Here is a 15,288-nt window from a genome sequence, read left to right as displayed (position 1 = left end):
CATGTCCCCTTTCCTGAGTCCAGTCTTTCCCATGTCCCCTTTCCTGAGTCCAGTCTTTCCCATGTCCCCTTTCCTGAGTCCAGTCTTTCCCATGTCCCCTTTCCTGAGTCCAGTCTTTCCCATGTCCCTTTTCCTGAGTCCAGTCTTTCCCATGTCCCCTTTCCTGAGTCCAGTCTTTCCCATGCCCCCTTTCCTGAGTCCAGTCTTTCCCATGTCTCTTTTCCTGAGTCCAGTCTTTCCCATGTCCCCTTTCCTGAGTCCAGTCTTTCCCCTGTCCTCTTCCCTTAGTCCGATCTGTCTTGTCTTTAATCCCGTCCGTACCATGTCCCCTCTGCCTCCTCTAGGGCATCCTACAGCATTGTGGGGAGTGTGCATGCTGTGGCTTACCGCATAGGGTGCCACAGTGAGCAGCTGAGAATAAGAATCAGTAAACCTTGTAGTAAAGGCACTTGGGGGGGGGGGGGGGGGGGTGTCTATGATTGCAGCGAAAGCATTTCTGGTTTCACTTCCGGTTACATCACTAATGCAGTAATTGCAAGTTTGAAGGTTTTCCCTTATTCAGATCATTCTGGGTCTTGCAGGAATAAATACAATTAAAATTGCTTTTTTTAAATTTTGGATAGTGTTTTTTTTTTTCAACATAGCGTAAAAGCGACATGTGTGTTCACTTCTAAGCTAGGATTGTATACCAGTCTCTAATTGGCTTGGCTTCTATGATGTGTGATTGTTGAGGACAGTTTTCATATGACCCAGTATTTTATATACACAAACAAGAAACCACAAGCAACAAGATATGTTTCAACAATTTTATTGCAAAACAATTGAGTTGTTAGGTTTCTATTACATTTAATAGGCATGATGGAGGCGTCTAAAGGAGCCAACTCTGGGACTTGAGGCTCCCCAGTCGTTTTATCTCCTGTACTCTCCAGGTCTCAGGTAATACTGGCGCCCTCTATAGTTGGGTTCATCATAGAACATCCAGTAGCCATCTTGGACGTGGGCGGAGTGGATGTCATGGAAACGGAACCTCTCGAAGACCTGAGGACAATCTTCAGTTAACTCCATCATCTGTCCTCTGAAGTCCTCCCTCTCGTAGATCCTGATTCTGAAGGAGCCTTGGTGCTGGTAAAACAAAAGGTAACATACAACTTTGATAACATAAATTAGTAAAGTGGCTAAGACATAACAGTAATCCCAATGTTTAAATATTCTTATAATGAACAAGGAGCTGAATAAGTACAGTTGGCAGATTTAAAACCTCTCCATGGATGGATTCCCTTCTTCCTTCACTGACAGCAGATCATTGCCCCCTTTCAACTAAACACCACATGACTCCTACTTCCTTGTAGACACCATGGCTTCTATCAGCACCAGCCTCACGTCCTGTGTCTGGTCACACCCCCCCCCCCCCCCCCCTTCCCCAGAACACACTGCCTTCCATAGCCAAAACATCACTGTAGGACAATTTCAAGGAAGGTTTGAAGGATAATGAGATTGTTTTCTAGGTGGAGGGAAGGGATCTCTTGTGGGAGGAAGAGAAGGCCTGGGGGAGAAAACCAGAGATAAACATTCCTGTCCATCTGCTATGAAGCACTACTGTTATCCTAGGCTTGTTCAGGTATTACGTCACAGAGCTTGTTTCTTATAATATGGAAGCTCCTCAATTACAACTCACTGCTAGACCCACTCCAATCTGGATTCCGGCCTGCCCACTCAACCAAAACTGCTCTCACCAAAGTGGTCAACGACCTTGCCTTAGCTAAAGCTGAAGGTAAATACTCCATTCTCCTCCTCCTTGACCTGTCAGCAGCTTTTGACACAGTAGATCATCCCCTACTCCTCCAGTCCCTCCAGTCCTTGGGCATTCACGATCTCGCCCTGTCCTGGCTTTCATCCTACCTCTCCAACCGCTCCTTCACGACCACCTTCAATGAGTCCTCTTCCACCCCCAACCACCTCTCGGTGGGAGTCCCCCAAGGTTCGGTCCTTGGCCCCCTACTGTTCACCCTATACACATCCTCCATTGGCAAGGTTATCTCCTCCATGGGTTTTAACTATCATCTGTATGCAGATGACACCCAGATCTACCTCCACACCCCTGACATATCCACCACTACCATGGACAAGGTCTCCTCCTGCCTATCAGCCATCTCCTCCTGGATGTCCGCTAGGTTCCTGAAACTAAATCTAGACAAAACGGAATTTATTTATTCCACAAACCTCCCAGATGTGCATGTCACTGTTAACCACACTACCATTCGCCCTACCTCTCAAGCCCGCTGTCTGGGTGTCACCCTGGACTCCGCACTCTCCTTCACTTCCCACATCCAAAACCTCACAAAGTCCTGCAACTTCCACCTTCGTAACATCTGTAAGATTCGCCCTTTCCTGACCTCTGCCACCACCAAACTCCTTATCCATGCCCTCATAATTTCCCGCCTTGACTACTGCAATGCCCTGCTGTCTGGTCTCCCTATGACCCGAACAGCCCCACTGCAGTCCATCATGAATGCGGCAGCCAGAATTATCCACTGCTCCCATCGCTCCACCACGGCAGATCCCCTCCTAGAATCCCTCCACTGGCTTCCTATCCAGTCCAGAATCATATTCAAGATATTGTGTCTGACCTACAAATCTGTCCACAAAACCTGTCCAAGCTACATTTCCGATCTTACTTAGAGGTACACACCTAGCCGCTCACTCCGCTCTTCCAATGAACTTCGCCTAACCCCCCCCCCCCCCCCCGCATCACCCTGTCCCGTGCACGCCTCCAGGACCTCTCAAGAGCTGCTCCAACACTATGGAACTCCCTACCTCCACCCATTAGGGCAGCCCCCTCCTTCAACATCTTCAAGAAAGCCCTCAAAACTCACCTTTTCACTCTGGCCTACTACCCCTCACAAGTGCTCTAAACCTACAGCTGAACTCTGGTCCCCTACCATTTGTGTCCTTACCTCTCCCTCTAGATTGTAAGCCTTTGGGCAGGGTCCTCCTCCTTTTGTGTCCTACCTGATCTTGCACCTCCATTACTGTGAACCCATGCTATGCATCTGAGTGAACCTAACTTGCCTAATCTCCATGCTCCATCCAGTGACTGACTAAGCATTACCTGGTACTCATACTATGGTGTGTGATCTGGTTTTCTTGTATTCCTGTATTGTCATATTGCTGTATGTCACTCCTAAATATTGTCTGTAAACTAAATTAATGCTCAGGCTGCGTAATATGTTGGCGCTTTATAAATACAATAAATAAATAAATAAATTACTTGAGTTGAAATGAAAGACTTTTCACAAATTTCATAAGTGATTATAAACTTTTACTTTACATTTGCTTTGAAGCTATTTTTGTGTTTGAATGGCTTGATAAGCCTCATTTGTGTTTTTTTACCTGGGGGCTCATCCGACAAGACCTGATGGAGTCATTGTAGCCCATCCATTGCTGGAAGTCTGGATATTCTCCTCTGTGGAGGAAGTACTGGTGTCCTCTGTAGTTGGGGTGCTCATAGAGGATCCAGTTACCACTTTCCACCCGGATGGAGTTGCATCGGCTGAAGTAGGAGGACATGTCAGGGCATTCACCGTTACACTCATAGGAGCGTCCCTGGAAGTTCCTGTCCTCGTAGAAGATGATCTGTGGAGTGAAGATGGGGAAATTTAATTTATAAATCATGAATGTTATTACTGATACAGGGGCATGGCTGTGTTTTTTAAGGGCTCTAGACACATCTAGGCACCATAGCTAGGCTTAAATGTGGCCCAGGTGTGCACCATGGCAAATAATTGACAGGATTTATCTCTTAAAGTGTACCTGAGACAACCGGACATAAAAGTTTTATATGTACCTGGGACTTCCTCCTGTCCCCTCCATGCCGATTACTCCCTTGCTGGCATCCTCCGCCCCCTGGATCCATCAGTAGAAGCTCCGTTGTCTTCTGCCAGTCAGCGCATTCTGCCTGCTCACGAACCTACCTTCACAGTAGTACTGCGCAGATGCAGAACACTCCCAGCCACAGGAGTGCGCCAAAGCGTGCGCACGCTGCTAGGCCATGCATGTGCAAGAGATGAAAGAGAAAAGAAAAAAACAAAGTATACATTTTTTTTTTGGCCTTTCCTTATGCATACGTTTTCTCACCCTGCTGAACTTCTCCATTTTCAAAGGGACATTAATGACTGTTCACTCATTGTCAAGCTGGTATTATTTGATTCTGCTTTAGATGTGTATACAATGTTTTATTGGCTATGTTTTGATTTTGCAAATAAAATCTTTTTGGTAAAAATAAATACAAAAAATAATTCAGTTACAAAATCCTAACCTTGTGGTCCAAGACTCCATCTTGACTCTTTAATGCGAGGCTCCAGCAAGATGATAGTTGTTGGAGGGGTGGAGATTTAGGAGGGGACCTCCTCCATACATTTTGGAGCTGTTCTATGATGCAGGAATACTGGAGACAGGTGCACTTTTGGGCTCTCCAAATCTCCACAAGCCCAGTTCCTTTCACTCCTGAAGTTCATCTTCTACAGGTGGCAGAGCCGGGACAAGGTCCTCCAGAACCCAAGGCTGAGACACCAAAGTGCGCCCCTCCATTCCCCCCTCCCCAGCCGTCACACACGGATTGCTATTAGACTAAGAGGTGCCCCAGGGCCCCCAACACCTTAATCTCTAGTTATCTGGCTTGCAGTCACTGCCATGTATCCCCTTTTCTTATTTCTCTCTGCTTCAAACACAATAGGGAAATGATAGCTGAGCAAGTTGTGCTCCCCTCCGACACTGCGCCCTGAGGCTGGAGCCTCTCTGCCTCGGCCCGGCCCTGACAGGTGGTACCTTTTTTTGCAAAATCGCATAAAAAAATCTATCCCCTTCCATTTAATTAACACAGCAAGATCATTAGTTCTAGCTCTAAGGAGATCCACACATCCCCCTACCATCTCAATGTGGCTTCTTAAGGCTCATACACACAGGGTACGGCCGTCGGCGCAACCACGTGGCATGCGCGTGTTGCGGCGACAGGTCACCCGTGTGTATGACGCGTGCGCCCCGAACCGTCGCCTGTCGGAGCTGTCGCCAGGTGGTTGACATGTTCAATCGCCGGCTACAGCTGTCGCCGCAACTTCGCTGGAACTGTCGCTAGTCCCGCATGTGTATGCGGGCTAGCGACAGCAACCCACACACAGCACACGGAGTTTCAGGCGGGGGGGAGGAACCTCGGCGAGAGCTTCCGCCGCATCGCTAATCCCTCTGCTGCCGTGTGGATGCAGAGGGACTTGGCGCCGAGCTGTCGCGCACACGCTCCCGTGTGCTAGCGACAGCTACAATTGTCCCCCGTGTGTACTTAGCTTTAAAGTCCAAAAGATAGCTGAGATGGAAGAAATTATTATAGTCTCTCAAGACAAGATTGAGTCCTATGTTACAATTTGTTCTGTCTGATTCGATTTTCAATATTCTGAACACTATAAACAATTGCTGGACCCACATTAGGCCACTTAAACCTTCACCTCCATTAGGGATTCTCTGATTAAGATTGGGTTTGAGGGACACTGCCAGCTTTATTAAAACACCCACTATACTTACCCCCTTTTTCATTTTTATTTGAAATACACCATTGAAATTGCTGTGTGAATAGTTTGATTTCACTAGCTTTATCAAGCTCTCCCAAAATGCAAAATTATGTTATACTGAGATATACTTTATGCTATAGTACAACCTTGTTTACTAAGTGAACCTGATCTTTTGAGCAGTATTGAGTATTTATACCTTCGTCGATTTTTTTCTTGCTTACCTGCTCCTATATGCTACTTGTAGTTTCTCGCTGTTTTGGGATTCGATTCTGCCTCCTACAATTGTCCTCTTTTTCCTCTCTGTTTTATCTTCATTAAGCCAATTTATATTATGTTATATTGTTGCCTTTCTACTACCTTTGCCACAACAAAGCATTTAATGTAAAAAAGATAGTTAAAGAAATCAATAAATTCAGGAGACAGTTAACCAGCTGAGCGGTCTGGACGAGCTCAGCTCGTCCAACACCGCCAGCGGCTGCCGCTCAGGCCCTGCTGGGCCGATTTTGATGAAATAAAAAGCAGCACACGCAGCCGGCACTTTGCCAGCCGCGTGTGCTGCCTGATCGCCGCCGCTCTGCGGCGATTCGCCGCGAGCAGCGGCGAAAGAGGGCCCCCCTAGCCGCCTGAGCCCTGCGCAGCCGGAACAAAAAGTTCCGGCCAGCGCTAAGGGCTGGATCGGAGGCGGCTGACGTCACGACGTCGGCTGACGTCGATGACGTCACTCCGCTCGTCGCTATGGCGACGATATAAGCAAAACAAGGAAGGCCGCTCATTGCGGCCTTCCTTGTTTATTCTGGGCGCCGGAGGCGATCGGAAGATCGCCTCCGGAGCGCCCTCTAGTGGGCTTTCATGCAGCCAACTTTCAGTTGGCTGCATGAAATAGTTTTTTTTTTATTTAAAAAAAACCCTCCCGCAGCCACCCTGGCGATTTAATCAGAACGCCAGGGTGGTTAAATAAGCCTGAATTAGAAGCATAGTATTAAGACAAGACAGATAACATTCATATTGTGCATATTGCGCACTAAAAGCGCCAGAACTGCAGCCACTAGCGTGCGCTCTATAGGCAGTAGCAGTGTTAGGGAGTCTTGTCCAAGGTCTCCTACTGAATAGGTGATGGCTTACTGAACAGGAAGAGCTGAGATTTGAACCCAGGTCTCCTGTGTCAGAGACAGAGGGCCGTTTCCAATGGCGTTTGGGATGCAATGCGATTGTGATGCGATCTGTGATTTTAAAACCTGCTCAGTATCCCTTTAAATAAACATAAAAAACAGATACTCACCTAAGGAGTGGGAAGGCTCTGGGTCCTATAGAGCCTTCCTGTTCTCCTCCCGGTGACCTCGTTCCCTAGCAGGCTTCTCCATTTGAATCTCCTGCCGCGGGACACTTTGGCAGTCTTTCTTCCAAGCACTCGAGCTCCCGAAGAATGGTGGCTCTGTACTAATCCCTATAGGTAGAGCCACACAGCCTGCTTCTTATTGTGATTGGATGTGAAGGGGTATCGGGTGGGAGTTTCAGTGTATCAAAGCAGAGGAAGGTGACAATTCTGAGGGCTTTCCTGCATCCCTTTAGATGTGTAAATCTGTATTCTATCATGCAAAAGAGCCCCCCCTGGTGGCTGCAGCACATCTAAAGGGATAACAGGATGCATAGGACAGAAAACCTCTGAGTCACACACACAGCTCCCTGCCCGCCCACTGACCTGCTCCATGCTGGTGACACTTACCAAGCAGGGCTTAGTGAATTGAGGCATGTTTGTATGGTAAATTACAGAACTTCTGCCTCATGTGGAAAAAAATTTAGTGAATATGGGAAAAAAAAGTGTAAAATACTGAATGAGGTATTTTACCGAACAAAATGATTTTACTGAACTGCCCTTGGTGAATAGGGCCCTTAGAGTCCACCTACCTTGTTTGGGTGGTCAAATATAAAGTTTGTTTTTTACTTTCCTCTTTCATCTCTTGAATTAATCTTATTTCTGAATAACCTTCCCCACATCCCACAAGAAGCTAATCTTAGGCCCCATTCACACTTGCGTTTTGGCAAGTAAACGGACCGGATCCTGATCGGATCCTGACCTGATCCTGATCAGAACCGTACGGTTCCGATCCGGGTCTGGTCCGTTTGCATCAGGCATGCATTAGGCTGCCATCCGGATCCGTGGGCAAAAAATAGCGAAATTTTAAGAAAAAAATGTTGGGGTCAGCAGAAGGTGCACCTGTAGAATCAGGTTCCTCCGCTGTAGGCCTCACCTCCACCTCCGACATACTGCCAAACAGCTCCAGCACGTCTGTCACTGCTGCTCCACTCCAGACATGCTTGGCCCATGTGTCCCCATCCGAAATGGCAGCTTGGATACGCATAGGAAGTGGGGTAGAACTTCAGGTTTTTGTAGGCAGTGTGTTCTGTGCCTTCCGTTCCCCATTGGTTTCTGTGTTCCTGATGGTGCTGTCAGGCTCAGGTCCGGCTCCAGTCCGGGTGCGTGGGCCGGAGATCCGGACCCAAAAAATAGCGCATGTTGGAAAAGAGTCCGGAGTCCGGATCCGATCCGGCTCCAGTACGTACGGAACGGACGCGTGTGAACGTCCGCATAGACTTTACATTGCTATGCGAAACGTACGTTCCGTTTGTACAGTATGCGGTCCAGATCAGATCCGGAAAATCCGGATAGCGAACGCTAATGTGAACCGGGCCTTACTGTGGCTAGGGATTTTTCAGGGGTAAGGTAGTTTTTAATATATTTGCAGAGGGAAATAAGTAATGATTCAGGCCATCTACATATCAGGTTAAAACCTTATACACTTTATTAATACAAATATATTAAAATTGTAAATACAATGCAGATATTGGCACGCATTGCCTCTTACAACTTTGTAAAATAATCAGCATATATAGATATCATTTGTCTCACATGTATATAGGAAACAAACCCACGGGGTAAGTATCCCCAATTGTGTGACCAGCTTGTAGCAATAAATTGGCTCACATTGGATACTTGTACACGTATATAGATAAAACATCACATGTACTATAAAAATAGCCGAGCCTGACACAATTCTCGATGCGTTTCGTGATCAAATCTCACAGTAATGTTCACTTCTTCAGGAGTAATCCCAGCTTGCTAAGAGAAGCAAAGTGTGTGCAGGTATCTAGAAATATAAAAAGAGGCACAATGAACGCACTGTGGTAAATGCAAAGTGACCAGAGAATCCAAGGAGAGACAAAGAAGAAAAAGGTGAAGGGAAAAGGACCTAGAGGAGAAAAAAGAAAATGGCAATCTACAAAAAAATGTGACCAAAAGTGCACCTGAAAGAGATCCAAAGGAAAACAGTAATGAGGCTCCATAAAAACAAGTGGACCTCATAGTAGATGAGAATGAAAAGTGTGACTATAGGTGTGCAAAGAAGAAATAGACAGGAGTGTAGCCTGACAGAGTCCCAACTATTCCCACTCCTTGTTGTTGAAGTTTTGAGGTAATTAACTGATATGTATTATCTGTCATTTTATACAGCATTTGGACTGTACGTTCTCCTTGTGTAGTGTGTATACACCCAAGGGTTGTTTGGAGGGTATTGAGCTTAGTGAGTCTGTTACAGTAAGTCTTGCTTGATCATACATTTATAAGTCTGGTTAAAGGGATACTGTAGGGGGGTCCGGGGAAAATGAGTTGAACTTACCCGGGGCTTCTAATGGTCCCCCGCAGACATCCTTTGCCTGTGCAGCCACTCCCCAATGCTCCGGCCCCGCCTCTGGGTCACTTCTGGAATTTTAGACTTTAAAGTCTGAAAACCACTGCGCCTGCGTTGCCGTGTCCTAGCTCCCGCTGTCACCAGGAGCGTACTGCACAGGCCCAGTATGGTCTGTGTCTGCGCAGTACACTCCTGGTGACATCAGCAGGAGCGAGGACACGGCAATGCAGGCGCAGTGGTTTTCAGACTTTAAAGTCTGAAATTCCAGAAGTGAACCGGAGGCGGGGCCGGAGCATCGGTGAGTGGCTTCACGGGCACAGGATGTCTGCGGGGGACCATTAGAAGCCCCAGGTAAGTTCAACTAATTTTCCCCCGACCCCCTACAATGTCCCTTTAAGTATTTTGTTTAACTAAAAGTGTGGAAGCATGTCTGAAGATATTTGCCGACAGATATTGGATCCTCCCAAGAAATATATGTGTGCTGATGTATGCATGCAAAAAAAATAATTAAAAAACGAAATGTAAAAAGCACGACTGTGTGAGACAACGGTGCTTATGATGAAAAGAAAGGGGGGGGGGGGGTAAGTTAAAATGAGATAAAGCACATAAAGAGATGACTGTGCACCTGTCTCTTTAAGACCTTTTATTCAGTAAACAGCATACAGCCACGAATGCAACAGTTTGACAAATAGTAAAGATACATCAAACCTGGGTGGTGGAGGGTGTCTGGTGAGCTGGGAAGGGTGACCAGGGGGTGAACAGGACGGCACAGAGTTAAAAATGAGTAAAGTCAAATGTTGTGCTTATCTATACTGAAGGAGTACGAGAACGAGTGGAAGTTGAGTTGCTTCAAATGAGTTGTAGCAAATTTAAAGGAACACAATCGATAAACATGTTTTTTTAAATTGAGATGAGAATAGTTTTTGAAGTGCTCCTAACTAGTGGTGTATACATTTGAATGCTTATCTCTTTGTTGACCGTTATCAAATTCCTTTCACAATTTACTATTAGGACAGGCTGAGCAGTGTGAGGTACCAGTGAATCATGAGGGGAGGGGGGAATCCCTGTGCCTACATCTGTCAACCCTGTGTGTGAGAAAGCTCTCACCAGCTTAATTGCAGCTGCTTGTGTCTCTCTGACTGAGATGTCTGCAGGAGACCAGAGGAAATGTAATAGTGTGTGAAACCTGACACCCAAGGCTTGTCATATAACTCTGTAGTCTCACATGCAAAGAACAGCACTGGTCGTGTAATACTGAAGCACAAGCACACACCTTTGTAAATGAATCATTCCAATACAGCTAAAATCTACACACAACTACAGGTGTCACAAACATAGAATTTTCCTTTTTTGAATGGCGAACACAAACTTCTGCAAATGTACGTGAACAGGCGAATCTAGCGAACCGCCATAGACTTCAATGGGCAGGAAAATGTTAAAACCTACAAAGACTGTTTCTGGCCACAAAAGTGATGAAAAAGTTGTTTTAAGGGGTCTAACACCTGGACAGGGGCATGCCAGAGGGGTATTTATGCCAAAAGTCCCACCAAAAATTATGGAGTTGACGCAAAGTCGGGTTTTAACCCCTAAAGGGCAGAAATCACATTGTGCACAGCTCTGGGTGCCAGTGGGCTGTGGAGTGTCACACACAGAGAAATGCAATAGTCCTATCAGAATACAGTGACATAATAATGCACTGGAGTGGTACTGTGCCTGCAATTTAATGAGGCAACAGCAGTAGTGTGCACACAGCTCTGGGTGTCAGTGGGCTGTGGGGTGTCACACACAAAAAAACACAGGAGACCGATATGCTAACCCTCAAAAGGGCTATTTGGGGTGCTTTTACAGCAAGTGAGGAACAAGAACACAGGCCTAGCTAATGCTTTCCCTACCTATCTGCAGCAAGTCTGACCCTGCTCTCACTAACAGTCAGCAGCAGCACAGAACTCATCCAATATGGCCACCACAACTGCTTTTTTTGGGTGGGGGGTCCAGGAGGGGGTGCTAGCTGATTGGCTGGCATGTATCTCTTGACTGTAAGGTAAGGGGTCAAAGTTTAGCTCAATTATAATGTATAGGGGGCGAATGGAACACACCAAATGTTCGCTGTGTTTGCTAATAGCCGATGTTCACAGAATACAGCTCGCCGGCGAACAGTTCGGGCCCTCTCTACAAACAACAAATTAAAGTTTTTACTTCTGATATTTCCCATGGAAATATGACGTCAGGAAGTGCAAAAACACAATCGCTCGGCAAATCGCTTACAAAATCGGTTCACTAAAAAAAAAAAACAGCGCACAAGAAATCGCCAGGAAGCGCAAATCATTTCTTTGCATCAGAGAATGCAAAAAAATTATAACAAAAACAATGCAAAAATGTAATTTTGAAATCGGTCTACAATTACCGCATTAATCAGAATTTTTATGGAAAAATTCAGCATTCTCTGACTGGTCTAATGCTTCCAAGTTCCGGGATTGGGCTGAAATTACTGAATTGCGGTTTTCTATTGGATTTCAGATTTCTGTGGAGTTCCGTTTTCCGATTTCCCTTCCTTTGAATGAGCATCTCGACATGTATGGCAGCCTCCTCTTCTACATATTACTTCCATGTACTGCAGCCCCCTCTCCCAAATATAACTTCCATGTACGCCAGCCCCCTCTCCCATATATAACTTCTATGTACTGCAGCCCCCTCTCCCATATATAACTTTCATGTACTGCAGCCCCCTCTCCCATATATAACTTCCATGTACAGTAGCCCCGTCCCATATATAACTTCCATGTACAGCAGCCCCCTCTCCCAAATATAACTTCCATGTACGCCAGCCCCTCTCCCATATATAACTTCCATGTACTGCAGTCCCCTCTCCCAAATATAACTTCCATGTACGCCAGCCCCTCTCCCATATATAACTTCCATGTACGGCAGCCCTCTCTCCCATATATAACTTCCATGTACAGCAGCCCCTCTCCCAAATATAACTTCCATGTACGCCAGCCCCCTCTCCCATATATAACTTCCATGTACTGCAGCCCCCTCTCCCATTTATAACTTCCATGTACTGCAGCCCCCTCTCCCATTTATAACTTCCATGTACAGTAGCCCCGTCCCATATATAACTTCCATGTACAGCAGCCCCCTCTCCCAAATATAACTTCCATGTACGCCAGCCCCCTCTCCCATATATAACTTCCATGTACGGCAGCCCCCTCTCCTATATATAACTTCCATGTACGGCAGCCCCTCTCCCATTTATAACTTCCATGTACTGCAGCCCCCTCTCCCATATATAACTTCCATGTACAGCAGCCCCCTCTCCCATATATAACTTCCATGTACGGCAGCCCCCTCTCCCATATTTAACTTCCATGTACTGCAGCCCCCTCTCCCATATATAACTTTTATGTACAGCACCCTCTCCCATACATAACTTCCATGTACAGCAGCCCCCACTCCCATAAATAACTTCCATGTACGGCAGCCTCTCTCCCATATATAACTTACATGTACAGCAGCCCCCTCTCCCCTATATAACTTCCATGTACTGCAGCCCCCTCTCCCATATATAAATTCCATGTACAGCAGCCCCCTCTCCCATATATAACTCCCATGTACGGCAGACCCCTATCCCATATATAACTTCCATGTACGCCAGACCCTTCTCCCATATATAACTTCCATGTACGCCAGACCCTCTCCCATATATAACTTCCATGTACAGCAGCCCCCTTTCCCATATATAACTTCCATGTACAGCAGCCCCCTCTCCCATATATAACTCCCATGTACGGCAGCCCCTCTCCCATATATAACTCCCATGTACGGCAGCCCCTCTCCCATATATAACTTCCATGTACAGCAGCCCCCTCTCCCATATATAACTTCCCTGTTCTGCAGCCCCCTCTCCCATACATAACTTCCATGTACGGCAGCCCCCTCTCCCATATATAACTTCCATGTACGGCAGCCCCCTCTCCCATATATAACTTCCATGTACGGCAGCCCCCTCTCCCATATATAACTTCCCTGTTCTGCAGCCCCCTCTCCCATATATAACTTCCATGTACGGCAGCCCCATCTCTCCCATATATAACTTCCATGTACGGCAGCCCCTCTCCCATATATAACTTCCATGTACGGCAGCCCCCTCTCCCATATATAACTTCAATGTAAGGCAGCCCCATCTCTCCCATATATAACTTCCATGTACGGCAGCCCCATCTCTCCCATATATAACTTCCATGTACGGCAGCCCCTCTCCCATATATAACTTCCATGTACGGCAGCCCCCTCTCCCATATATAACTTCAATGTAAGGCAGCCCCATCTCTCCCATATATAACTTCCATGTACGGCAGACCCATCTCTCCAATATATAGCTTCCATGTACTGCAGCCCCTCTCCAATATATAGCTTCCATGTACAGCAGCCCCTCTCCCATATATAACTTCCATGTACGGCAGCCCCCTCTCCCATATATAACTTTAATGTAAGGCAGCCCCATCTCTCCCATATATAACTTCCATGTACGGCAGCCCCATCTCTCCCATATATAACTTCCATGTACGGCAGCCCCTCTCCCATATATAACTTCCATGTACGGCAGCCCCCTCTCCCATATATAACTTCAATGTAAGGCAGCCCCATCTCTCCCATATATAGCTTCCATGTACTGCAGCCCCTCTCCAATATATAGCTTCCATGTACAGCAGCCCCCTCTCCCATATATAACTTCCATGTACGGCAGCCCCTCTCCCATATATAACTTTCATGTACGGCAGCCCCTCTCCCATATATAACTTCCATGTACTGCAGCCCCATCTCCCATATATAACTTCCATGTACGGCAGCCCCTCTCCCATATATAACTTCCATGTACAGCAGCCCCTCTCCCATATATAACCTCCATGTACGGCAGGCACCTCTCCCATATATAATAATTTCCATGTACGGCAGCCCCTCTCCCATATATAACCTCCATGTACGGCAGCCCCCTCTCCCATATATAACTTCCATATACTGCAGCCCCTCTCCCATATATAACCTCCATGTACGGCAGCCCCCTCTCCCATATATAACTTCCATGTACGGCAGCCCCCTCTCCCATATGTAACTTCCATGTACGGCAGCCCTCTCTCCCATATATAACTTCCATGTACGGCAGCCCCCTCACCCATATATAACTAACATGTACGGCAGCCCCTCTCCCATATATAACTTCCATGTACGGCAGCCCCCTCACCCATATATAACTAACATGTACGGCAGCCTCTCTCCCATATATAACTTTCATGTACAGCAGCCCCCTCTCCCATATATAACTTCCATGTACGGCAGCCCCCTCTTCCATATATAACTTCCATGTATGGCAGCCTCTCTCCCATATATAACTCCCATGTACGCCAGCCCCCTCTCCCATATATAACTTCCATGTACAGCAGCCCCCTCTCCCATATATAACTTCCATGTATGGCAGCCCGCTCTCCCATATATAACTTCCATGTACGGCAGCCCCCTCTCCCATATATAACTTCCATGTACAGCAGCCCCCTCTCCCATATATAACTTCCATGTACAGCAGCCCCCTCTCCCATATATAACTTCCATGTACGGCAGCCCCCTCTCCCATATATAACTTCCATGTACGGCAGCCCCCTCTCCCATATATAACTTCCATGTATGGCAGCCCCCTCCTCCCATATATAACTTCCATGTATGGCCGCCCTCTCTCCCATATATAACTTCCATGTACAGCAGCCCCCTCTCCCATATATAACTTCCATGTACGGCAGCCCGCTCACCCATATATAACTTCCATGCATAGCTCCCAACTGTCCCTTTTTCGGAGGGACAGTCCCCTTTTGGAAGCCATGTCCCTCTGTCCCTTTTTCCTCCTCATTTGTCCCTCTTTCTATATAAATATATCTATTTCTATACTAAAAATGTGTTTGATTGACTGTAAACTTTATTCACATCCTTTAAATTGATATATTACTAATTTTAAAATGTTAATATGAAGGAATATGAACCAGGATAGAAAGGAT

General features: G+C 46.6%; 1 protein-coding gene across 1 annotated transcript in view; it reads right to left on the bottom strand.

Annotated features, from left to right (window-relative positions):
- Positions 1–792: 792 nt before the first annotated feature.
- The window catches only part of LOC137532336 (gamma-crystallin-3-like), a 32,688-nt gene continuing 18,192 nt past the window's right edge, over positions 793–15,288 (bottom strand). The window contains exons 2-3 of the mRNA XM_068252751.1: positions 3,391–3,633; positions 793–1,122 (exon numbers count right to left, since the gene is read on the bottom strand). Of these exons, the coding sequence (XP_068108852.1) occupies positions 910–1,122; positions 3,391–3,567 (390 nt within the window). The 5' untranslated portion in view covers positions 3,568–3,633 and the 3' untranslated portion in view covers positions 793–909. The remainder of the gene's footprint in view (positions 1,123–3,390; positions 3,634–15,288) is intronic.

This window comes from Hyperolius riggenbachi, chromosome 1, assembly GCF_040937935.1.
Source record: "Hyperolius riggenbachi isolate aHypRig1 chromosome 1, aHypRig1.pri, whole genome shotgun sequence".
Classification (NCBI taxonomy): Eukaryota; Metazoa; Chordata; class Amphibia; order Anura; family Hyperoliidae; genus Hyperolius; species Hyperolius riggenbachi.
This window is presented reverse-complemented; position numbering and strand designations above follow the sequence as displayed.